General features: G+C 37.6%; 1 protein-coding gene across 2 annotated transcripts; it reads left to right on the forward strand.

Annotated features, from left to right (window-relative positions):
* ZDBF2 (zinc finger DBF-type containing 2) lies at window positions 1–25,400 on the forward strand. 2 transcript variants are annotated; one of them, XM_060411247.1, is made up of 5 exons: window positions 1–302; window positions 7,072–7,150; window positions 8,726–8,830; window positions 10,087–10,214; window positions 12,090–25,400. In XM_060411247.1, the coding sequence occupies exons 3-5, from the start codon at window positions 8,771–8,773 to the stop codon at window positions 19,153–19,155; spliced, it is 7,254 nt and encodes a 2,417-aa protein (XP_060267230.1). In that variant the 5' UTR covers window positions 1–302; window positions 7,072–7,150; window positions 8,726–8,770; the 3' UTR covers window positions 19,156–25,400. The 2 variants fall into 2 exon arrangements, with proteins under 2 accessions (XP_060267230.1, XP_060267229.1); XM_060411246.1 differs by lacking the exon at window positions 1–302 and adding an exon at window positions 5,047–6,743.
* Window positions 25,401–27,368: the final 1,968 nt, after the last annotated feature.

The following is a 27,368-nucleotide window of genomic DNA, read 5'->3' on the forward strand; positions in this document are numbered from 1 at the left end:
ACCTTCCTTGACGTCAAACCTTAATGAGAGCCGCAAGGCTGTGTTCCCCGGGGATGTCTACGTGATGAGGCGTGATGCGGGACGGGGGACCTGCGAGTGACGCTCCCGCTCTGCTTATCCTCCCGCAAAGGCGGGAGAGACGGCGGCTCCGATTTCTGGCTCCGCGGGCGGCGGGCAGCGGCTGCTGTCTGGCCGACCTTGGGGTCCGGACGCCGCGGTGGAACCGAAGTAAAAGGGAGCGCAGTCCCCAGGTCCTCAGCTTTCACCCCAGGCCGGGAAGAATTGGGGAATCTTTCACCGAGGTGAGAACGGCGGCGGGGCGGAGTGGGGGCGGAGCGGGCGCGGGCCGGGCGGGGCCGGGCGACACCTGCGGGCTCGGGCCGGGCGCCTTCTTCCTCCCGACGGACGCGCAGACGGCTCGCCAGTCTCCGGCGCCTACCGCGCAGGTCCTCGGCTTCCCCTCGCCCCGAGTCCCCTTCGGCGCCTCCTGCGGGAGCCGGGCCGGCACCTCCGGGCCGCGATCCAGGGGGCCTGGGTGGTGGGTGGAGGTGGCGAACTGGCTGCCTTGCGCTTCTGTCGGGGCCCCTGGATCAGGGGTCTCCCGGACGAGGCCCGAGGGTGGGGTTGGGGAGGGGGCTGCCTGTGGAGGTCGGATTTAGGGCTTTGTGCCCGCGGGGACGGGCAGAGGCACCTGTGGAGCCGAGGCCCGGAGCCCCCTGTCCACAGATCCCAGTGTCCGCTTTCCCTCAGTGTCCCGCGTTGTGGCCAGCTCTCCCCAAATCTAGGCCTTCAGCGGCCTCTGGCGATCAGAATTTGCTTTGAAAACGTTAGATTTTTGTGTTAATGATCGTTTTACTATTATCGTGCAACAGTTGTGTAAATCTGGTCAGATCACGCCGTCATTTTCACGCGCTCCTAAGGCCCTCTCCAGTTCCTAACATGATTCTGGCAGCGCGTGGAAGAGATACCGGCTCTCACGGAACGAAAACACTTTTTTCTGCCCCCTCAAATTGAAATTTTGTCTACTTTTTTTTTTTTTTTTTTTTTTGCAGGAATTATGTACTATCAGGGAGGGAAAAAACGTTGAAAAAAGCTATAAAACCCTTATCCTCAAGAGAGTCACTATTAACTGTTTTAGACACAAAATATATATTCGTCTTACATAAATGGGTTGCTAATACGATCTGTATTTTAATACAAGAAAGACTTTTCCTATATTAATGTGTAAACATCTTTCTACTGCCTTCCCAAATTGCACTGATTTGGACCCAATTGCACTGATTTTGGAACAGCAAAAATTTTCTTCTTCAATCTTGACCAGTGACTAACCTTAGCAGAGAAACTATTAAAAAGCTTAATAAATGTCACTGCAGTGGCCAAGACGTTGGATGAAAATAAACTGAATTCAGAGTACCAGTCATTTTCTAGAAAATATTGTTTGCTTTGTTTAATCACTTGAGACAATGTTTTTTAAAATGGCAGCTTTCAAACCATTAGTGAATTGTGAAATTAATTTAGTGGATCATAACTACTAAATTGATTTCATAAACCAAAATAAGATAACATAGAAACACCAGAGTTCATTACAGGTAATGAAGGTATTGTTTTGTGAAGCTGTTTTAACGTGTGTGTGGTGTGTACGTGTGGGTTATGATAAAATGAATTGCTTCCCATGTGCCATGCTAATTAAATTTGGAAATCACTAATCCAAGGTACTGTCAAGCACTCATCTCTGAATGGGAGGGGAAAAAATGAAAAGGAAAAAGAATGGGTGCAATGATGCAATTAAGGTTAACAATAGTTTTACTCTTTTCTTTGGTCTATGTGACCTTGTTTTTTGTACACATTAGGTTTGCAATTACGTGTTTTCACGTATTATTAAAACAATCAATTAGCATTCCTGAAAATACAGAGAGAAAGCCTTTGAAAGAAGTTCACAGATTAAGAGCATAAACTGCTCAGACTGACCAAGAGTCAATTTGGAGCTATACTGGTGATTGGTGAGTGACTGGAATAAGATAGTGCTTCTCTCTGAACTTCCTGATTTGTAATGTGGGAGTTATTGGAACACCAACCTTTTAAGGGTGTTTGATATTCAGATGCAGTAATGCATGTGAAACTGTTGATTTAGTGCTTGGAACATATTTGATTAAGTATTCACTAAAAGTTATCTATTAAGACTGAGCGAAGGTATCCAGGATAATTCTTGTCATCAGAGGTAAACCCCTATAAGGCAGATAATCCAAAAAGGTGGGACATTGAAAATTAGTTAATAATGTTATAAAGAAGAGTACCCTGAATTAAGATGGTCTTTCAGTATCATTTGGTCATTATTTTGTGATTGCTCCCCTATTGTTTTCCTATTGCTAGAAAAATATTTTAGATTTTCTTATTCAGTTGACCAAGTGCCCTTGATAGTTCAGTTGGTAAAGAATCCGCCCACAATGCAGGAGACCCCTGTTCAATTCCTGGGTCAGGAAGATCCCCTGGAGAAGGGATAGGCTACCCACTCCAGTATTCTTGGACTTTCCTTGTGGCTCAGCTGATAAAGAATCCGAAAGCTTGCATGAGATCTGGGTTTGATCCCTTGGTTGGGAAGATCCCCTGGAGAAGGGAAAGGCTACCTACTCCAGTATTCTGGCCTGGAGAATTCCATGGACTCTGTTGTCCACAGGGTCGAAAAGAGTCGGTCGAGACGTTCACTTTCACTTATTAATTTATTTATTTTGGCCCCTCTGTAGGGCATGTAGGATCTTACTTTCGTTACCAGGAATCAAACCTGTGCCTCCTGCATTGAGAACGCAGAGTCTTAACCACTGGACCATCAGAAAAAGTCCCAGTCTTTCCTTATTTGCTGTTGAGCTGATGTCTCTGTTGTCAGACAATTGAAAAATGTTTCTCACAGGGATTCTGGGTTTAGTTCTTACTCAGTGTCACAGCTTGAGAAACTCACATGCTTCTAATTCAAGGCATTTCAGCAATGTGTTTATCTCTGCAGTAGGTACAGATCTCAGATATGCAAGAAATAGTTCTGGGGGAAAAAAAAGCACAACTTTATTTCTGTTTTGAGTCAGTTCTGCTGAAGTTATCTCAAGCACTTCAGAGATCTCTATTCGCTGCCCCAGATTGGTTTTTACAGTTTTGAAAGTTACATAAACCAATGAAAAAAGAGTGTAAGCACTGTCATGTTTTTTTGTAGCATTGTTATTTTTATGAAAAGTAAATGCTTTGGCCTCAAAAAAAAAGGCTGTTGCAAAAGTACTTAATTGGGTATCACAACTGTGAAAGGTTTGGGAAATTCTTAAGCATTAATCATAATACTGCTTTCGGTTTTGAAAATGTCTTTAAGTTCTTATTCTGTTTTAGAGGAACCAAAATGGAAATGTTACCGAACCGAACTTGGGTCTGCTCGCCTGCTGCACAGCAAAGCCAGTCTACTGACACCAGGTTGTAAAGGAAAGTACAGCGTTTATTTGCAGGGTGCCAAGCAAGGAAAAAAGGCAATTCGTGTTCAAAAGAACCGAACTCCCTGATGACTTTCAGGAAGTGTCTTTTAAGGACAGCATTTGGGATGAGGGTTGATGGACTTTTTTCTGATTGGTTTGTGGTGAGATAATTGGGTGATGGCTCAGAACTCTCAATCATTAGCCTTCTGGTTCCAGCCAGTCTACCTACTTTCAGCATGTAGTCAGCTACACCCATCCCTGGCCTGGGTGTGGGAGGGGCACCTTAGTTTCTGCAAAAAAAAAAAGCTGGAAGTTATGCTTCAGATTGCTACATATATATACACACATACCCTACGGTTGTTTTATTACTGAAATATTGTTTAAGCTATATTTACTTTTCTTGACTAACTGCTTTTCCTTTGTTTCTGCATTCTCACTTCCCTCTTTGCTTTTTGAAACTCAGGGAAGGTCTAGGAGGCTAAAGCCTTTTTCTACAAACAAGAAATCGGAGACATGGAGGGGCTTTTGCACCTGGGAGGGCCCTTCAGGGTCCTGCTGGGTCTCAGAACCCGCCTTTTCTTTGATACTTACCTCAATCCTAAAGGGAGCAGGGGTGGAATAAGAAAGGGAATAAAGTTTTGGATAGAAAGGTTAATTATAAAAGTCATCTGAGGAACTCAGTTTTAGGGGGACTTGGTTTCGGAAACTCCTTGAGGGTAAATCAAATGTGTTTATGAAAATATGACAAAAAAAAAAAGACTCGGAACTCAAGCTGACTTGTCCACAAAGAGACCTCAATGAAGCAAAAAAGCCCATCTTGACCTTAAGTCAAACGTGTATTAATTTGTATGTTTTAAGTTCGATAAAATATTAAGATTATATGTCTATATATTTTACAAATCATCTTATTGACTAATTTTTAAAAAGTTAACTCACCAACTGCCGGGTCTTTTCTTGTTAGGCAAGAAGACTTTTATCTTACACTGATAAAATGAAATAGTATGTAGTCTTTAAATATTCTGTTTTGGAATTGTATATATTATCATATAGAGGTATCCATCATATATAGTTAAGAGAGAGGAGACTATAAAATAGATTGGGTAGTACCATTCCATTTTCGTGAAAACATGTTTAGAACAAGATTATATGACAAATGTGAATGGTGGGTAGTGGGATTATGGCTGATTCCTATGCTCTTTCTTTCTTAATTTTTATAATTGTGCTATAATTTTGTTTTTCATAATAAATTAAGTTAATAAATTTCATAATAAAATTAATAAAAGTCATTTCTTAAAAAAAGTTAATGTGTGTTTTCCTAATTTATAAGCATAAATGGGACTAAGTCTTTGCTCTAAGGGATACTGACTCTTTGAACTTAAATGTTTTGGGTATTAACTAATTCTTCAATATTCTAGGAAATGGTGCTGAATAGTTTAAAGCTATATTCCTAATCCTGTGAAAAACATCTTTGAGTAGGGAAGAACTGTTGTTCTAGAATTTTCTTAAAGCACTCTCTGAATACACTGCTTTTCAAAAAATTTATATGCTGCCTAAAGATATAGTCTAAATCAGGGGTCCCCAAACTTTTTGGCAACTGGGACAGGTTTCGTGGAAGACAATTTTTCCACAGACAAAGAAGGGGGTGAGGGAGATGGTTTTGGGATAATTCAAGCACACTGCACTGATTGTGCACTGATTTCTTTCTTTCATTATTGCATCAATTCCACCTCAAATCATCAGGCATTAGATCCCAGAGTTTGGGGATCCCTGGTCTAAATCTTTGGTCTACTTTTAAATCCTGTTATGTCAAACTTCAGTCTACTTTTCTTGCTCTAAGGCCCCTTAAATTCTTAAGTGAAAATGTAGCTCAAGCTGAACTTGTCAACTTACCATCTCCAAAGGTACCTCGTGCTTTCTTGCTTTTATACTTTTACCTCTGTGATACTTGGAATATCTGTTCCTGACAATTGTGTCAGCAAATTCTGTGCAGTTACCAATGTCGAGTTATAAAGCCATATCTGCTGTGACATCCTGGTTCCTACAGCTAAAACTGAATTTTGCAACTAAACCCATTTGCACGTATTATTTGTGCCTAGACATTTCTCAGCTACCACTTCATATTTTTGCATTTATTTCCCAGTTCCATTTAAACTTATTGAGAGCAAGAAAGCTTGTCTTATATTTCTTTCTATCCCTTCACGCTCCTAGCATGGACCTTTGTCCAGGGTAGGAGCCTGATGTTTATTTCTTGATCAGACAGTGGTGTCGGGTGTTGAGTCCAAGTGTTGGAATTTTTTGCTAACCAGTGATTCTGGATAAGGGGGAGGGGGAGTCAACATTTAGCTCACAACAATGTGGAGGAATCAAAAATTGATAATTCGGCTGAATTGTCAATTGATATAGATAGCTGAGAGGGAATCGACAGTATTTTTTTAAAACTAAAACTAACACAAGAGCTAAGTGTTGGCGTGGTTAGTACAAGACCCAAACCTAAATTTCACATAAATATTTCTTCGAGAAGTTTCTCATAAAGTTCATTTTGGGTTTGATGGCCTCTTTGTTCTTAACCCTACCAGAGGCACAGGTGTGCCTTGCGTTCTTACAGCTACTGTTCCCAGAACCCAGACATCTGAAGTGTTTGACGGTGGGTTCAGTGAACCGTCAGAGTTGCTCTGTTCCAGAACATCTTAAGAGGTCATGTGGGATTCAGTGAGTCATAGTATGTAAAGTGCTCTGTGTTCAAAAGTTAATTTTCTTGTTATTGAAAGCATAATTGTGTCACTTTTCAAATTTAAACTGTGACTTGAGGGTGTTTATTTAGTTAATGGTAGACACTTAGAGGGCTTATCTTTTTTTTTTTTGTTAAACAGTTTTATTTTGATTTATAGATGTTTGCCAGGACTAAATATAGCTGATGAAATATTTGATCTTTTCTGCTCAAGGTAAATGATTTGTTACTTTATAAAAATACCAGGTACCAATAGAATTCAGAGTTTATATAAAAAGAGCCATTTGGTCATTTAATGTCATCCCAGACCCCAAAGAAATGGTACCTTTCAGGATTTTGTTACTACATGAAAAATGACATGTTATTGGTTCAGCCTGTATCAGAATAATCTTGGAATGTTTTAAATTTGTGTAATATGCATGTGCCTGCTTCCAACCAGGGGATTTTGGTTCCGTGTTTTTGGGGTTCTAGCATGTGAATTTTTCAAAATGCCAATGGGTGCTTTTGGTTTATTGTAGGTCTGTTTCATTGTGGCATATGTATGGCACTAGAGATGATGAAAATGGCAGGTAATAATGCCTTGGGAGTTAACCATAAGGGTGAAAGATTAAAAAAATTTTAAATTTTGCGCGCATGTGTGTGAGATGGTAGACTTACACTTTCATTTTGCCTTTTATTCAATGAATGTTTTGATTATATTTTAAATAAAGCACTAAAAAGTTTATTTAACTATCTTCAGAGTTTAGGTTTAAACTCTAGAGTTATCTCAGCCTGAAAATTGCCATATCTGTGAATGCAACTTAAAATTTCTTTCATTTTGTTGCTTCAGGTTAATAAAGTAAGTTGAAGAAAGATCAAATTTTAAGTAAATAATTTCTTTAATATTCTTTATTTCAGAGGCTGATTTAATTGATTTATTTTCCTCACAAGTGAGAAGTCAGACACTATCAGATTTTCTCATAATAAAAAGTAATGGGTAAGTGAATGTTATGATAGAATTTTGATTTAATGAAGCTTTGTTATTCTCACGGGTTTTAAGGTTGTGATTTCAATGTTTGAACACTGATTTTAGTGAATAAACTTTTTCTGTTGCAGACAATCTTATCAGAAATACTCAATATTACAGAATTGTTCTCTTTATATTTTTTGACAGTTAAGAGTATTTAAAATATTAGAATTAAAATGTTAATGAAATTATTTCTTAAAAATACTATTTTCACTTTCAAAAAACAGCAAAAAGATGCATTGTATTGGATTTATTACTTAAATTTGTCATATTTTGTATAAATGAGTACGTAAGGAAATTAAAAAAAATTCTAACTTCTAGGCTCTATTCTCAGATTTACTAAATCAGAATTTTGGAGGATGATTTTTATATTCAGTCTGGCTTGGAAATCACTATATTATGAAGTGTTGAAGGATTATAGTTTTGGGCTTGAGGGTTGAAACTTGGAAACTATTCTTTATTTGTTTAATAAATAAACTGTTCCTGTTTAACAAATAAACTATTCCTTTGTCTCTTATTGTTTTCATTAAGAGAAATTTTTGTTGGATTTCCACTAGTTGGAAAAAAAATCTTCATGTTTGGTTTATGTAATTGTCAGAAGAGAAATATCTTTTGCTTCTGAGGCTGTATTGGTTGCTATTTTGTTTTTTAGCAACTTTGTTGGATAAATTACTTTAAAATCTGCCTCTTTGTGGATTAAGCAGAAAATAAATGCAGTATGCTTTACTCTCATGATAGAGAATAAGGTGTTATATATGACATTGAGTGTTCACATGATGTGGGATTTTGTGTAGAAACATCATGGAAAAATTAACGAGCTTCACTAGAGTATAGTAAGTATACTATTAGTAACAATTTAGGAATAGTAATTTCTTTTTATAAATTGAGTACTGTATTCAATACTGAGCCACTTCCTGATAATTCTTAACAACTTACCAGGAAATCAGTAAAAATGTAGTCCTCAAGGCTTGAAGTATTGGCAACACATTATTCCTTTAGAAGATGCATAGGTCTCAGTGAAAGACAAATACTGCATATATGAGGAATCTAAAAAATAAACTAGTGAATATAGCAGAAAAGAAACAGACTAGCAGATACAGAGAAGAAACTAGTGGTTACCAGGGTGGAAGGGGAAGAAAAGAGGGGCAAGATAAAGGCAGAGAATTAAGAGGTACAAACAATTATGTATGAAATAGAGAAGCTACATGGATATGTAGTACAATACACAGAATATAGCCAATATTTTATAATAACTATAAATGGAATTTGGCCTTTAAAAATTGTGAATTGTGCTATGTTGTACACCTGAAACTTATATTGTGCATCAAATATTCCTCAGTTTAAAAAAAAGATAGAAGGGTCTCAGTTCATTGCAGGCTCACTGATTGGTTCAGTAGCACATGGTGCCTTTTCTATTCTCATAGTTATTAGAAATACTAGTGAGTAGGACTCAAGAATGAATTTCTGTTCTATGGTGTTATCATAGCTATCTTCTTCACGGTAGTAAGGAATTATTGTGTTTTTGTCATTTTTCTTTTCTTCCAGTTTGAGTATTCAAGGACAATAGCCATCTGACTTTGGTTTTTCAACATGCAGAACAGATCAGGATATTGCGGTTTTTGTTGTGTATTCTATAATAACCTGGAGCAGGTGAGAAGATCCTATTACTATGGTTATACCACAAAGGACCTACTCATAACTTTCCCTTCTTTTACACAATCAAATTCATTTAACAGACCATATTGAGAATCTACTAATGAGGAGATGTGGCTTGTAGGGATATGGCTATGAACAAAATCAGTTTCTTTTATTCATGAAGCTTACAGTGTGATGCACTAAGACAGAAAATAAGCAGTCACATAAATTTAGTACATAGTATGTCAGATTGTGATAAGTGATATGAGGAAGGTAAAATAGGGAAGAAGGTGCGATTTTAGGGAGAGTGGCCAGGTGAGGTTACGGAAGTGACATTTGAGCTGAGATTTGAATGAATTGTGGGGACCAGGCTTGCTTATATCTTGGGGGTGCAGAATTTCTAGGTTAGAGGGACAGGATAGCAAGGATAGAGACCCTGAGGCAGAAGGGTAGGATTACATCCTGATCATAATTTGAAAGTCTCTTAAGTTGATAATGCGTGTAACACACCTAACCTACTGAACATCACAGTTTACCTAGCCCACCCTAAAAGTACTTGGAATACTTACATCAGCCCACAGTTGAGCAAAATCATTTAATGCAAAGCCTGTTTTATAATGATTGGGTACCATGTAATTTATAGAATACTGTACTGAAAGTGAGAAACAGAATCGTTGTATGGGTCATTTACCCTTCCGTTAGAGAGACTGGTTTCCCTTTGCCTTTGAATCCCCTCCCCTGAGCACAGGTACAAACCACTTGCTTGTTTTTCTTCCCTTTGTACCCTTCCTGCCTTTCCTGTGTATCTTCCTTACAGCCATGGTTGTGCAGGAGTCCTTTTACTCATTTCCAGTTAGTTTTCAGTGAGAATTGTTTCACATGTAGATGTATTTTTGATATGTTCATGGGGAGAAGTGAGCTCCATGTCCTCTAATATTCTGCATTGATTTGCGCTCCCCTTAAAAGGTCCTCTGGAGAAGGAAATGGCAATCCACTCCAGTACTCTTGCCTGGAAAATCCCATGGATGGAGGAGCGTGGTAGGCTACAATCCATGGGGTCGCAAAGAGTCAGACATGACTGAGCGTCTTCACTAAATGGTTTTCAGATTCGTATTTTAGAATTGCTTTATATAAAGGGCATATCAATTTATACTTTTACCGGGAGTATGATGAATCTATAGTGTGATGCTCTCACTACTAATGAGTATTACCCATTAGTATGTTTACCCATTAGAATATTTAGAAACATTCATTTTCTTTTTACTTCCCAGCATCTATCCAGTGACTATCACAGATCCTTGATCACACAGAAAAGACAACGGATGGGTGCTGCTAGTTTGATGAAACGTTTCTTGCAGGATGTACTGCAGCACCACCCATGTCATTATCAAGAAAGCAGGTAGAGTAACTGAGTGAAATAATATTAGTATATCCATGTGTGCTAAGTTGCTTCATTTGTGTCCAACTCTGTGCGACCCTGTGGACTGTAGCCCCACCAGCCTCCTCTGTCTGTGGGATTCTCCAGGCAAGAATACTGGAGAGGGTTGCCATGCCTTTCTCTAGGGAATATTAGTACGTAGTTGTATATTACAGTAGATGTTTGTGTTAACGTCCTAATGTTTCCTAAAATGAATCTTTGAATCAGGGAATATAAAGTGAACCTTTAGTAACTTATCTTTGCAGTTTAAAATTTTTTCTTAGGTTAAGTAACAAAAATCTCACTCTAAAAGATACAGACTACACTATGCTTTTTCTAAAGAAAAGTCAGGCCAGTAAATATGTATCATCAAGGATGTCACAGGATTAAGCAGGGTAAAAAGGTGGGAACAAACATAACTTTAACAAGATTACCAAAAGATGTTGATAGTAGCTAAGTAAGGATAGTCAAGGTAAAAATTAATTGCACATTAATGGAACTATTTGCTAACTCTATGCTACTCTGTAAAACAGAATTGATTATTTTTATAATTTGTCAGTATCTTGATAGCTTACTTTTTATTAATATATTTTGATTGTTTTAATAAAAAGAAATGTTTTGATAACATTTTTAAAAGTTAATGCCCTATGTTGAAGAAGAACTTTGGTAGAAAATCAGATGTACTCTGATGAGTTTGCTGCTACAGCTGTATAAGATAAAGCAACATAGATCATTAGCACACCTGTACAGTATTAGTTGACTTTAGTCCTAGCAGCAGAATAAAGGATAAACTTCTTGCACACTTTGCAAGTCACCAACCTAAAACTTAGCAAATGACGAAAAAGTTATGATGGGGAAAAGTTAGGAAAAAATATTTGTGTTCTTAGCTGGTGGAAAGATGAAATTAACCTATCTTGAGGTCAGTATAAATTACCAGTTTATAGTGTATATAAGCAATGCTTCAACAAACATATTTGTACATCCAACTCTTTCTGTGGAGTAGACTTCTAGACTGTGAACTTTTGGGCTAAAGTTTATGGACATTAAAATATTTTTATTTTTTAACTTTGCATTTTAGAATAATTTCAGACTTAAAAAATTTAGTTGCAAAATGTTTCTTGTGTAACATTCACCTAGCTTCCCCAAATGTTAAATCTAAAATAACCACAGTGGACTTCCCTAGTGATAGTGGATAGGAATCTGCCTGCCAGTGCGAGGGTCATGGGTTTGATCCTTGATCCGGGAAGATTCCACACGCCGTGGAGCAACTAATCCTGTGTGCCACAGCTAGGGCCTATGAGCTGCAGCTACTGACACCCACGGGTCTAGAGTCTGCTCCACAACAAGAGAAGCCAGCGCAATGAGAAGCCCGTGCCCCTCAAGGAGGAGTAGCCCTGTTCCCCGAAACTAGAGAAAGGCTGCACACTAGCCAGGAAGACCCAGTGCAGCCAAAAATAAATAAGAAAAATAAAGTAACCACCCACTTGATCATGGTGTATGATCCATTAATGAATTGTTGGATTTGATTTGCTAATATTTTGTTGAGCATTTTTATGTCTATGTATCAATACATAAGTGATACTGACCTGTAATTTTTTCTTTGTGTGTGATATCTTTGTTTGGTATAGCATTAGGGTGGTGCTGGTTTCATAGAATCCTTTGGGATTTTCAACTTGTTTGATTTTATGATTACCTTCCTTTCTGTCCTTAGCCAGATGTTACAAAATTAATTTATTTTGAAACTCTCTGTTCTAGGAATCCGGCCCAGGATAGAAAGAACATAGCATTTATTATGCGTTGAAAAATCTTAAACGGATGTCAAAATAGTTTAATGGAATTTTCCCCCTTATTTTTTAGATCAGTGCAAAATGAGAGACCTCATATGACTACTGTGTCACCTTCAGAAGTGGTTCCTAATGATGATTTTAGTCCTGAAATAAAGACTGAGGATGTTGCTGGAGTCAGAGAAGAGATATCTACCAAGGCATCTGAACCCATTGAAAAGTTGTATTCTAGGCCTCAGGGATATATGCATAGTGTTTCAGATAGACCATCAGTTATTCAAAAACTGGAGAAAGGACAACAGCATCCCTTGGAGTTCATTCATAAAATTGGGAGCAGTATGAAAGAGTTTAATCCAGTTGGTATTGGTCACAGTACAAATAATAGACAAAGTGTAATATGTTCATCAGTGATTTCTAATGCTCCTGTTAGTTGTTTACCTGAAAGTTCTGATGAAAGACCAGTTACAACTGACACCACTACTAGTTTATCACTTGGAGTCCATTTGGATTTAGTTAACAAATGTGACCCAAACAAAGCTGACAAGTACCTTAAACAGCTAAACAAGGGCTCTAGAAACCCTATGCTACTGTCCCATCCAGAAACTTCTTCAGTTCCATATCAGAAATCTAAAGAGTTAAACAGAAAGTCTTTATGTACAAATTCAGATAAGTTGACCTTACAGGAAGATGTAAATTCTCAGACTAAAGCATTGTCAACTGGCTTTAAAGTCCATGAATTTGTGGGTACTGAAAACTCTTTAAAATTGGAATCTCTTTCTAAATTTGCAGTAAATCCAGTAGTCAACCTGAGTAAAACTAATATAGGAATCTTTGAAGGTGACATTCCAAAGCACCATGAGAAATTCTTTCCTAATATGGATCATAACCAAGAAGGAAAGCATTTGGTTTTTAACAAGTCAGCCTTTTTGGAACAGAAGATCGCAGTGAGTTCTGAAATGAAGTTTGCTGGTGGCTCTCTTCAGTCAGCATCTGATCACTGTGAAGAGGCTGAACCAGACGTTTGGAAGGGGGAGCAAACTGACCAAGAAGATAAGAACTGTGAATCAAGAGATTCTGAAGTAAGTTTTGATGGCAGTTCCTCTTTTTATCCACTGATGGACCAATCCAAAGTGACTGCTGAAGAAATAAAGCTTTCAAAGGAAGTACATACTGATTTGCAATATAAGAATAATACATCTTATATTTCTGAAATAAGCTCTGATTGTGATGACTCCCTTCAGTTGACTACCAGCAGAACTCAAGTGAAAGAGGAAAGTGTTCAGAAGGTAATGCGTATTAGGCTGGTTGATGAAAGCTATGAATCCAGTGATTCTGAGATGAATTTTGATTGTGATGCCTCACTTCAGTCAACTGATGACTGCCGCCAACAGCCTGAGAAAGAAGTGAACCTTCCTAAGGGGGTGCTCGTTGGCTTGGTTGATATGAACTATGGATGTAGTAGCTCTGAAATAAGCGCTGATTCTGTTTCCTCGCTTCAGTCAATGCCTGGCCAATTCCCAGTGACTGTCACAGAAACAGAACTTCAGAAGAAGGTTCAGATCAGCTTGGTTGATAAGAACTATGGATCGAGTTGTTCTGAAACAAGTTTTGATTGTGATGTTTCCCTTCAGTCAGTCTTCGACCATCCTCACATGGCTGTCAGTGAAAGAAACCTGGAGGATAGGCCCGTCTCTCTAAAAGATAGGAATTATAAACCCAGGAGTGCTAAAGCATATCTTGATTGTGATGTCTCTCTTGAGACCGTGTCTGATGGACCTCAGAAGGATGTTGAAAATATTAATCTTCGGAAAGAAAAGAATGGCCTTGGGGATATGAACTGTGAATTTCATGGTCCTGAGATAAAGTTTCATCTGATGAAAACAGATCCTCAGTTAGTGCCTGCTCAATCCCAAGTAGCAGTTAAAGATGTAAATGCTCAGAAAGTAGCTCCTGACCTGGAGAACAAGAGTGTTAAGTCTAGCATTTTTGATCTCAGTTTTGATTCTTACCCTATAGGTGCTTGTGGTGAAGTAAATCTGAAAGCATTAAATGTTGACATGGAAGTTAAGAGCTCTGGATGCTCCAGTTTTGAGTCCACTTTTGACTCTGATTCTTCTTTTATGTCGGTTTCTGAGTATCCTGAGCTGGATGTTGAAGAAATAAGTAAGAAGCATGTTAACCTGGAAGATGAGAGCTTTGAATCAATTAGTTTGGAAAGAACTTTTTATTCTGATAGTCCTCTTCACCCAGTAGTTGACCAATCTCAAGTAACTGTTTATGAGGAGGATCCTGTTGATCTGGAAAATAAGATTAGTGAATCTTGTGTTTCTGAAATAACTTTTGATTCTGATGTGCCTCTTCATTCAGGGACTTATCAGCCTGAAGTAGTGGTTAAAGAAACATTCATTCAGAAAGAAGTGCGTACTCACTTAGGAGAGAAAGATGATGTACCCACCGGTTCTGAAATAAGTTTGGCTTCTTATATCCCTTTTCACTCAGTGATTAAGCAGCCAGAAGAAGCTGTTAAAAACCTAAATCCTCAAAAAGAAGAGTGGGTACACTTAGAAAATAAGGAAAATGAATCTAGTGATTCTGAAATTTTTGATTATGATATTTTTCGTTCAATGACTGGACATTCTGAATATCCTATTAAAGAAAGAAACCTTCAGAAAGGGGAGAATATACACTTAGAAAATAAGGATAATGTACCTGTTGTTTCTGAAAGCAGTTTGAAATCTGTTAGTACTTTTCATTTAGTGACTGGTCATCTTTCCATAGCTATTAAAGAAATAAACCAAAACGAAGAACACGTAAATTTAACAGATAAGAGTACTGAGTTAAAAGTTTCTGAAACAAGTTTGGATACTGATATCCCTGTTCAGTCAGTGACTCACGAACCGGAACTGATTGTGAAAGAACTAGGGCTTCAAAAAGAAAAGCATGCTAAGTTAAAAGGTCAAAGTGCTGAATATAGTGGTTCTGAAATAAGTTTAGATTCTGATTATTCAATGACCGAACCTCAAATAACTGTTAAAGAAAAAAGTGCTCAGAAAGAAGAACATGTTGTTCTAGAGAACAAGAGTGATAAATATAGTAGTTCTGAAATAATTTTGGACTCTGATGTCCCTCTTCAGCCAATGAATGAAAAACCTCAAACAACTATTTTGAAGGAGGACCATGTTGACCCAGAAGATGAAAGTACTGGACCTAGAGGCTTTGAAAAAATACTGAATACTAATAACCTTCTTCATTTAGTCATTGACCAACCTCAACTAGCCCTTTTGAAGGGAAAACATGTTCATTTGGAAGATACAAACAATGAATCTAGTGATGGTAAAATAGATTTTGATTCTGCTGACCCTCTTCAGCCATTGACTGAACAATTTCAGGAAGTGGTTGAAGAAACAAATGTGCAGAAAGAAGAGGATATGAGCCTGAAGAATAAGGTTGATGAACCTAATGATTGTAAATTAATACATAATTCTGATGTTTCCCTTCCAGCTGTGCCCAGTCAACCTAAAGTGGCTGTTAAACTAATAAACCTCAAGAATGAAAATCATGTGTACTTAAAAGATAAGAACAGGCAAGATAGTGGTTTTGCGATGAGTTTGATTTCTGATCTCATGGATCAGTCAGTAGTTGATCATCCTCAGATAACTATTTTGGAGCAAAAGCATACTGAACTAGAAGATAAGCACAATCAATCTTGTGGTTCTGAAATAAACTTTAATTCTGATGACCCCCTTCAATCAGTGGCCAACCAGCTTAGACAAAGTGTTAAAGAAATAAGCCCTTGGAGGGATGAAGTTGACATGGAAGATAAGAGAGATGAACCTAAGCATTTTGAAATTGAATCTGACTCTGATGTCTGTGTTCAGTCAGTGGCTGGCCAAACTGAAGTTGTTAAGGAGGTAAACCTTCTGAAGGAGCATGTTGACTTGGAAGATAAGGTTGTCAAACCTAGTGATTCAAAAATAAACTTTGTTTCTGATGAAGCCTTTCAATCTGTGGCTAATGAAGTTCAAGAGGCTGTTACAGAAATGAATCTTCCGAGGGAGGGACCTGTTTGTCTGAGTGCTAAGAGCTATGGACCTAATGATTCTGAAATCATTTTTGCTTCAAATACCCCTCTCCAATCAGTGGTTGAGCCACACCACGATTTGGAAGAGCAACAAGCCAATTTGGAAGATAAAAGCAATGATCCTTGTGGTCCTAAGATAAATTTTGTTTCTGAATATCCTCTTCAGTCAGTGACTGGCCAGCTTCAAAGAAAAGCTGTTAAAAAAATAGGTCTTTGGGAGGAAGGCCATATTTACCTGGAAGATAAGAGATACAAACTAGGTGATTTTGAAGTAAGTTATGATTCTGATGTTGACTTTGTAGCTGGTCATTCTGCTGTGGCTGTCAAAGAAATAAACTTGCAAGAGGAGGATCAGAATAACCTAGAAAATAAGAACTGTGAACTTAGTGTTTCTGAAATAAAATGTGATTCTGGTGTTCATCTTCAGTTAGGAGTTGCCCAACCTCAGGTGGTTTGCAAAGAAATAAACCTTCAGATGGAAAAGTACCTTGGCATGCAAGAGGTTAGTGAACCTAGGGATTCTGAAATGATGTGTGATTCTGATGTTCCTCTTCAAATAGTGATAAATGAAGAGTCAGACAGAGAAACAGATAAGATGCTGTTTGTGGACCTGACAGCAAGTGATAATGACTGTGAAGTGATTTCAGATTCTGATGTCCCTTTTCAGCCAGTGATTGATTCACCTCAAAGGACTGTCAAAGAAATCAGCTGTATAAATGCGGAAAGTTTTGACCTAGATGAGAACTGTGACTCTTGTGATTCTGACCTAAGATATGTTTGTGAAGCCTCTCCTCAATCAGTGACAAATCATTCCAAAAAGGTCTTCAAAGTAGTAAAGCAGAAGCAAGACTATATTATTCTGGAAGAGACAAGCTGTGAGCCTTATGTTTCTGAACTGAGTTTTCAAATTGATTCCTCTCATCAGTCCATGACTTACCAGTCGCAAAAATATGAAAAAAAAAGGGCAAAATATAGTGACCCCAAAGATAAGAGCTGTCAATATAGTGGTCCTAAAAGAAACTTTGAACGAGAGGAGACTTCTCAGCCAGTAACTCAGCAACAGCAGAAGGTTGACAAAGGAGTCAGCCTTTGGAAAGATGTAGAAAATATTGGCCTAAAAGATAAGAACTGTGAATCTGGTGTTTCCGCAACGGATTGTAATGCATCTCCTGGATTGGTGATCCATCAAATGCCTGATCAAGAAAACCTTTTGAAGTTAAAACATACTGATCTAGAAAGTATGAGCTATGAACCTTGTGGTTCTGGGGTGAATTTTCAACGTGATCCTTCTCTCCAGTCTGTCAATGACTGGCCTCAAGAAGCTGTTAATAAGATCAACCTATTTACGAAGATGTCTTTTGACCAGAGAAAAATAAACGATAATAATTCCCATTCAGACTCTGTTCCCATGATTGATTCTATAAGGAACTTGGCAAAAGCAAAGGAGGTCATAGAAGATGATCTTCATGAACTACTTCCTGAAGACTTGCCTCCCGTCCCTCCTTCATTTGTGGGGAAAACGCAGTCTCAGATAATGAAAGAAGATGATGTGCAAATGAGTGCTCTTATGAAGGAATTCAAGAAAGATCGTTTCTACTGTTACTTTGTTAGCGACTGTGAGATGAGAAAAATGAAAAAAAAAAATTTGAATGAAGAAAAAAAGATGACCTGGACTGACCTCAATCAGGATACCACATCAATTCAAGTTCTGTCAGATTGTGATGGTAATGCGGGTGGCATTTCAGATATTGATGACTTTTCAGTGGCTTTAGATAAACCTAACCATTATCCTTCAACAGGAAGGAATCATGAACAAACATGGCAAGTTGCCTCTCAAGGCCAGGCTATAAAAGTTAGCCATAGAACTCAAACCAGTCTCACAAGTCAGCCAGGGACAAAAAGAAGAATTAGTGGACAAGAGAAAGACTCTCCAGTAAGGAAGTGTTTACTTTTACAAAACAACGGGAAAACAAGAGAGAAAGTTAAAAAAAATGAATTTCCTGAATCATGTATTAGTGTTTTGAAGCCTTTGCAAGGAAATACCTTAATTTATATTCTTTCTTCAAATATTAAGTTGAAGAAAGGTGAATCCAACAGCTTCTCTAAAAGGAGGCACTGTAGTAGAAATAATTGGGATATTAACATACAGTACAAATTTAACCAGAGTTCCTTTAATTGTTATGACCCATTGAAAAAGAAAATTGTAATTGATCCTCCTCTGAACATAGAAGTACCAGGGTCTGACAGGAATACTGTTGAAATACATGTTAGCCCCTTAAATTCTAATGCAGAAGATAATGATCCTTTTGTACAAAGCTCTGCTTCAGTACCTTTTATGACAGTGCCAGTAAGACATGAACTAAACTCACGGCAGGAGGCCAGTGAATCTTCTGAGTTTCCAGAAAAATCCAAGATTTTTAGTTCTAGTGAAATTTCAAAGGAAAGTAATTTCCAGTCAACTTTTTCAAGTCGTGATGTTGCCAAAACTTCATCAAAATCATTTAGAAAAAAGTTTTTGAAAAGTAAAAGCAAAAATCAGACAAAGAAGGTATCAACAAATAATAAGCCAGATTCTCCCAAAAAAGGTTGTAGATCAGTTATTCCCCAGCAAAATATCAGAATTGCTTCAGAAAAACGGTCGATTTGGATTCAGAGCAAACTAAGTGATATAATTAAAAAGTATATTCCAAAATACTCTGTTTTTTTGCGTCACAAATATCAGCCCAGGAGCACTTTTGTTAGGACCCATATTAAGAAGAAAAAACCTAATGTGAGTAGGTTAAAGAGGGCGAAGAAACCAGCTAATATGCTCTCAAACGCCTCAGTTCTGTCAGCAGGAGCTGAAGAGCAGTCACGAGCTATAGCAGGCTCTTCTAAGCAACGTGTGCAGACGTCTTCCAGCGTTGCACGAAGTAAGAAGAATGGCAATAAAAAACACCCTAGAAAACAACAGAGAAAGCCGTGTAGACCTATTAGAACATATGATTTGAGAAGTTTGTTTTCTGGTGTACCGTATTCGGACAGAGTGAAGACTCGATTCTCTAATAACAAATTGTGAGGTAATGAAGTAAACTAGAGGTGTTTCTGTTAAGGGCTGGTTGAAGATTCAGTGCTTCAGTTGAAAGTACATTTGGTACCTAGGTACTACCTAGTCTACATAGCTTTCTTAACTTTGGTGGAAAAAATGAACCTTCAACTGTTTTGCTATAGCCTTATTTTTCAGGGCTTTTAATATTCATTTAAAGTTAGTGTTAGGGTCTTTTTTTTTTTTTAAATGCCCTTTGTCCCTTTGTTGTGGAAGAGCTTCATCTTAATTTATATTATATAATTTAGCACAATGTATATACCATTTTCTACCTTCAATCATGTCCCATTTATTTTTTATGATTGTGTCTCGTGTCAGCAGCTTAAAATATTGCAAGAATGAATGTGGCAAACATAAAATGCTCTCTTATTACTTACTTTTTAAAAATTGGAACAGATGAAGTTCCAATGTAGTTATGTAGTTATTTTCTGTGTGTTTCACAGTAGTGTTGTCAATGTCATATTCTAACTGGGTAGTTAAAAAGAAGAAGTTCTAATAGATTATCTCAGCTTTTGAGTGGGATTAACCTAAATAATCACAGACAAAATACAATTTATCTTTCTTTCAAAAGCATTACAGAGAATGAGATTTCATTTTTAATCCAGTTTTTTAAAAAAACTGCTTGGTAATTTAAATACATAACAGACTCCTGTTTCACTTAAACTGTATCTGCAGGCCTTCAACTTTCTTCACTGAGCCACATGCATATTGTATATATACAGTATCTGTAGGTTTTTCTTTAGCATTACTAGATCTTAAGGGGAAAATGATCTTGCCAGTGTGATTATGCTTTCCTACCAGCTTCCCTGGTGGCTCAAGCAGTAAAGAATCCGCCTGCAGTGCAGGAGACCCAGGCTCGATCCCTGGGTGGGGAAGAGTCCCTGGAGAAGGAAATGGCAATCCACTCCAGTATTCTTTCCTGGAGAATTCCATGGACAGAGAAGCCTGGCGGGCTGCAGTCCATGGGGTTGCAAGAGTTGAACACAACTTAGCAACTAAACCACCACCACCAATGAAACTGATAACCTAAGTGGAGCCCCATTTCGCTGTATTTGTACATTGGTTTGGCCTTCTTTCAACTTGCTAACTGATTTTAATAGTTCAAATGAAAGATGTCAAGATATGCAGTTTAGGTCTGACGTACTCAAAAGATCTTCAGATCTTTTATTCAGGGACACTGGTTGTGCTGGTACAGGTTCATTTGGTTATTCTGCTAAGTCAAGGAAACTGGATCCTTTTCTGTCATTGGTACTAAAAGGGAAACATGAATTTCAGCTTCTGTATTGTATAAACCATATTTAATTGAAATGATCAGTGTACCATGTTTTCAGAAATAAAAATGTGTTACTTCAGAATTAGGTGCAGTGTAACAGTTGGTTTCTAAATGTAGCTTTATTTCAGGTGCCATTATTTAGCCTGTGGATATGTTATGGTGTTACGTTGTATTGTATTAATAATTTCTTTTAGTTCTGTTCAGTTGCTCAGTTGTGTCTGACTCTTTGTGACCCCAGCACGCCAGGCTTTCCTGTCCATCACCAATATCTGGAGCTTACTCAAGCTCATGTCCATCGAGTCGATGATGCCATCCAACAATGTCATCCTCTGTCCTCCCCTTCACCTCCCACCTTCAATCTTTCCCAGCATCAGGATCTTTTCCATTAAGTCAGTTCTTCACATTAGGTGGCCAAAGTATTCCAGTTTCAGCTTCAGCATCAGTCCTTCCAATGACTATTCATGACTGATTTCTTTTAGGATGGACTGGTTGGATCTCCTTGCAGTCCAAGGGACTCTCAAGAGTCTTCTCCAACACCACAGTTCAAAAGCATCAATTCTTCGGCGCTCATCTTTATAGTCCAGTTCTCACATCCATGCATGACTGCTGGAAAAACAATACCTTTGACTAGACGGACCTTTGTCGACAGAGTAATGTCTCTGCTTTTTAATATGCTGTCTAGGTTGGTCATAGCTTTTCTTTCAAGGAGCAACCATCTTTTAATTTCATGGCTGCAATCAGCATCTGCAGTGATTTTGGAGCCCCCTAAAACAGTCTCTCACTGTTTCCATTGTTTTCCTATTTGCTGTAAAGTGATGGGACAAGATGCCATGATCTTAGTTTTCTGAATGTTGAGCTTTAAGCCAAGTTTTTCACTCTCCTCTTTCACTTTCATCAAGAGGCTCTTTAGTTCTTCTTTGCTTTCTGCCAGAAGGGTGGTGTCATCTGCATATCTGAGGTTATTTCTCCCAGCACTCTTGATTCCAGCTTGTGCTTCATCCAGCCTGGCATTTCTCATGATGTACTCTGCAGATTAGTTAAATAAGCAGGGTGACAATATAGAGCCTTAACATATTCTTTTCCTGATTTGGAACCAGTCTGTTGTTCCATGTCCAGTTCTAACTGCTGCTTCTTGACCTGCATACAGATTTCTCAGGAGGCAGGTAAGGTGGTCTGGTATTCCCGTCTCTGAGAATTTTCCACAGTTGTTGTGATCCATACAGTCAAAGGCTTTGGTGTAGTCAAAGTAGATGTTTTTCTGGAACTCTCTTGCTTATTCTATCAGTGGATGTTGGCAATTTGATTTCTGGTTCCTCTGCCTTTTCTAAATCCAGCTTGAACATCTGGAAGTTCACAATTCATGTGCTGTTGAAGTGTGGCTTGGAGAATTTTGAGCATTACTTTGCTAGCATGTGAGATGAGTACAATTGTGCAGTAGTTGTACATTCTGGCATTGCCGTTCTTAGGGATTGGAATGAAAACTGACCTTTTCCAGTTCTGTGGCCACTGGTGAGCTTTCCAAATAATTTCTTTACTTCTAAATTTAAAGCAGTAATTTGGTTTTAAAATGGACAAATGTTTTTATTTTTAGTTGCAGAGCAACTTCAACTTACCCTATATTCAAATATTTTAATTTCTTTTCTTAAAATATCACTGTCAGCTGCTAATTTGGAATAATCCTCCAATTTTAATTTAGAAAGAAAACTGTCCTACTGATTAGGAAGTAAATAAGCAATTAATTCATAAAAATATTCTACTTGTGGTTATTGGTGTCTTTTTTCCCTATGAAGTAGACATGTAATTCTCTTGAGTACTGTTAATAGACATTCTGCAAGCTTTTAGTGTCAGTTTAAAAGCAAGAGATCATATGGAAAAAAATGTACCATGTAATTGTGATGTATCATATCTACTGTGATTACATCATGCAGAGAGGAAAGTTCTTATAATTCAGCTGAACAAAAACTTGAAGAAAATTTACTACCATTTTCACATTGGAAACTCTTCTAAGTACCTTTTTTTCCCCCTAAGAAAAGGTTTATATCTAAAGTTTAAAGTATAAAATAGTCCTGATTATTTTAAAAAGCATTTTGAAATGTTTACTGAGTTCCCGTAGTCATTGTTATTTTAGACAGGCTTGAAATCTTGAAATTGTAAATGTTATAATTTAAACTAAGTAGTGAATAACTTTCAGAGTTTGGTAGGATACAAGTGTGTCCCTTTGTCAAAATTTGTTTGGGCTTAATTTACATATTAGATAAAAATTACATTTTTCTGTGTGTGTATTCAAGTATGCATTAAATTATTTTAATAGTAAAACATCAAGTGATAGCCATAGTCAGTGTTTTATTAATCTGGTCCTTGCTCAGTAGCTTGCATAAATGTTTATTATAATTATTCCAAATTTTGTAGTATGTAGACAGTGTGTAAAGTGTGTTTTGGACTTGTGTGTTTAAATTTTTGTGCAACTCAGGCTCTGACTGACATGATTTTGCTAAAGAGAAACTATATTTAAATACTCAAATGATTATATATTTCCATGTAAAATGAATGTGAAGAGTAATGTATTTTTATAATGCAATTTAAAGAGTAAATTTGTTTTCAAAGTTAACACGATAAAATTTATCAAATATTGAAATTTGCCTCTATTTTCTCTTCACGTTAGGAACTTTATCTGGGAATACTTAAGGAATGTTAGAATAAGGAAAACAGAAGTTCATTTTATAAATCGTCATACAGATGATATAGGGGAATATAAATGTTGATGCCAGTGAGAAAATAATTTAACCAAAGATACGTAGGCTATATTCGATGAAGTAGTTATTTCAAAGGATTAAAATTAAACAACTTTTTCTTTGTCTGGTGGAGTGGTGAGTTAGCAGTTTTTCACTTTGTATACCTGTATGGAAAGAGTCCGTGAACAGATTGAGTTCAGGAGGCAGTACCTGTATCATTATTTGACACCTACTGGAAGAGAACCTGGTGCCTCCAATACCATAGCACTGTTTTAAAGAATGAGAAAACGTGGAAGAGCGTACGTATCTGTCAGTGCCTTTCTCACCAGTATTGGCTTCTAGCGTTTTGGTTCAGGATTATATTGGATTATATAAGGAGAAGTCTCTCTTATATATGTCTCTTAAATAAGAGACTTCTCCTTATATAAATATGTTAATAAAGTAAAAATGTTAGTTGAAGCCAATTTTCAATAAAGGACTTTTATGTATAGAAAAAATGTGGAAAACTGTGAAAAATCATGTAATTAAAAAAATCAGGAAGTTACCCATCAAAATGTCAAGATGAAAGGCTGAGGAAGAGTCTCAACATTTCCTTATACTTCACTGAGACCGCAAATATTAGGGAAATAACAGTATATTTAATAATTTTCATGTGTTCTTGTACTTGACTGTACATATTTAAAAAGTTCTCCTAAAGTCTTTTAAATTATTTACCTTGATTAGGATGAGCTATACTTAATGCTGAATCTTTAAAGTATGAGCTTGTACTGTTCTCTGTGTTTACCATTTATTACACGCATTTTTTTTACATGCATTTTATTTTCTGAATTTTTAAGCTGGACGTGTGTATGTACATGTTGAGCCCTATGTACCAGACATTGTTCTAGACTTTTGACCTGTGTTGTCTCCTTTGATCTTCAAAGAGCCCTTTTGAGCTAGGAACTGTAATTGTAACAAAATAGCCAATGAGAAAATTAAGGCATTGAGCTTCAGTTTGGTGATTAAAGATGAGTTGTTTTCTATAATCAAATGAGGATTACAAATAATCCCCATTCCCTTCCTCATCCCCAATTTCAGGCTGCCCCTAATCTATTGTCTGTCTTTATAGTTTAGCTTTTTCTGGACTTTTCATATAAAGGGCACCATATAATATGTTGTGTTTTGTGTCTGACTTATTTTCATTTCCTGTAATGTTTTTGAGCGTTATTCATATAGCATGTAACAGTATTTGTTCTTTTCTAAATTGCTGAGTAGTGTTTATAATTAATTTTTGATAAAAATGGTAACAGAACACTGATCTTCTGATGACAAATATGATAAAAGCTATTAGGTGTGAGGTTAGATGTTTATGCGTCATATTCCTGTTACCCTTGATTACTGCCCTAGATCCACAACCAACTGGATATCTGCCTTTGTGAGTGCTCTTATTCCATACTTGAATGCTTTATACTTCCTGTTTTTGACTCTTATTTTCTTTACTGCCCTTCTTGGCATTCTTTTCATTGTGCTTTGTGAATTCTCATTTTCAGTGTCAACACATTACTTTCATTATGAATTCCTTGCAAGTAACTAAACTGAGAATCATATCCAAGTTGCCCATTTTCCTAATCTTACATGTACGTTAAAGCCAGGAAGTGTTGATAATGGTACCGGTCATAGTGAAAGTTCTTGTTTAAGATGACTGTCCTACAGGGACTTCCCTGCCGGTCCGATGGTTAAGACTTCATCCTTCCACTAGAGGGGGTCTGGGTTTGATTCCCTAGACAGGGAACTAAGATTCTGCATGTCGCTTGGTGCAGCCAAAAAAGAAAAAAGTTACTCTCCTACATAACCACAGTGTACCTCATCAAAATCAGGAAACTAACATTGGTATGATTATTACCCTCTACTCGACCGGTCTCACTTGGATTTTACAGACTGCTCCAACGCATCCTCTATAGGTCCAGGATTTAATTCGGGATCACACATTGTCATGATTCTAGTTTCCTTCAATATGGAACAGTTCCTCAGCCTTTCTTTGTATTTTATAACTTGACATTTTGAAGTGTACAAATTTCTTTGTGGAATGTCCCTTAGTTTGAATTTGTGCAGTGTTTCTTTATAATGCTTTTTCTGTGGGCGGTGGGGTGGGGCAGAAAAATCTGTGGACTTCTCAGTGTATTAGAACAAAAGTCATGTGATGTCAATATGAATAAATGTGATGATTGAAAATATCTAATTTTTGTTTTTATTTTAGAGTAAAAGCGTTTAGTAATCTGAAATGGGGGCTCTCATATAAAGTAAATTATCAACAGTGGAAATAGTGTCAGACTTTATTTTTTTGGGCTCCAAAATCACTGCACATGGTGACTGCAGCCATGAAATTAAAAGACTCTTACTCCTTGGAAGACAAGTTATGACCAACCTAGATAGCATATTCAAAAGCAGAGACATTACTTTCCCAACAAAGGTCCATCTAGTCAAGGCTATGGTTTTTCCCGTAGTCATGTATGAATGTGACAGTTGGACTGTGAAGAAAGCTGAGCTCCGAAGAATTAATGCTTTTGAACTGTGGTGTTGGAGAAGACTCTTGAGAGTCCCTTGGACTGCAAGAAGATCCAACCAGTCCATTCTAAAGGAGATCAACCGTGGGTGTTCTTTGGAAGGAATGATGCTAAAGCTGAAACTCCAGTACTTTGGCCACCTCATGTGAAGAGCTGACTCATTGGAAAAGACTGTGATGCTGGGAGGGATTGGGGGCAGGAGGGAAAGGGGACGACAGAGGATGAGATGGCTGGATGGCATCACCGACTCGATGGATGTGAGTTTGAGTGAACTCCGGGAGTTGGTGATGGACAGGGAGACCTGGCGTGCTGTGATTCATGGGGTCGCAAAGAGTCGGACACGACTGAGCGACTGAACTGAACTGAACTGATGTGCCTAGCCCTATGGTGGGTGCCCAGGATCCAAACATCAATTAAACAGGTCTCTAGTTGATCACTTTCATTGCTGATATGAATGAAAGACAATTTCTGTAGTGGTAAGTCTGTGGAATTGCAACATAATTCTTAGGCTTTCAAAAGATCATTAAAAAACCTTGTGTTAGATCAAGATAGTGCTCTTTGGCATTAAAGAATTCCCCAACTTTCTACATTGGGGCCCATTGCAAAGCATTTCTCATGATTATCTTGGAATGATTGTTTTTCTATATTTGCATTATTATGAATAGTCTCTCCTGTGTTGGTTGATGCCCCAGGATCAAGTGTTATTTATATAGATTCACTTAGTTACACATCTTATCGCAGCACAAAAATGACTTCCTAAGGAAAAGTTTATATTTTCATCAGATGTTTATTTGAAAATATTCTAATTGAGGTATAAGATGATTTACAATATTATGTTAGTTCAGTTCAGTTCAGTCACTCAGTCGTGTCCGACTCTTTGTGACCCCATGAACCGAAGCATGCCAGGCCTCCCTGTCCATCACCAACTCCCAGAGTCCACCCAAACCCATGTCCATTGAGACGGTGATGACATCCATCCATCTTGTCCTCTGTTGTCCCTTTCTCCTCCTTCCCTCAATCTTTCCCAGCATCAGGGTCTTTTCAAATGAGTCAGCTCTTTGCAGCAGGTGGCCAAAGTATTGGAGTTTCAGCTTCAACATCAGTCCTTCCAATGAACACTTAGGACTAATCTCCTTTAGGATGGATTGGTTGGATCTCTTGTAGTCCAAGGGACTCTCAAGAGTCTTCTCCAACACCACAGTTCAAAAGCATCAATTCTTCGGTGCTCAGCTTTCTTTATAGTCTGACTCTCACATCCATACACGAGCACTGGAAAAACCATAGCCTTGACTAGACGGACCTTTGTTGGCAAAGTAATGTCTCTGCTATTTATTATGCTGTTTAGGTTGGTCATAACTTTCCTTCCAAGGAGTGTCTTTTAATTTCATGGCAAATAGATGGGGAAAGTGCAAACAGTGGCTGACTTTATTTTTCTGGGCTCCAAAATCACTGCAGATGGTGATTGCAGCCATGAAATTAAAATTAAAATATTATGTTAATGTATAGCATATTGATTCAGTAGTTTTGCAGATTATATTTCATTATAGGTTGTTAATGAGAATAATTCCATGTGCTACATGGTATATCCCTGCAGCCTATCTATTTTATTATATAGAAATTTGTATTTGTTAATCCCAT

Source organism: Ovis aries, chromosome 2 (assembly GCF_016772045.2).
Source record: "Ovis aries strain OAR_USU_Benz2616 breed Rambouillet chromosome 2, ARS-UI_Ramb_v3.0, whole genome shotgun sequence".
Lineage (NCBI taxonomy): Eukaryota > Metazoa > Chordata > Mammalia > Artiodactyla > Bovidae > Ovis > Ovis aries.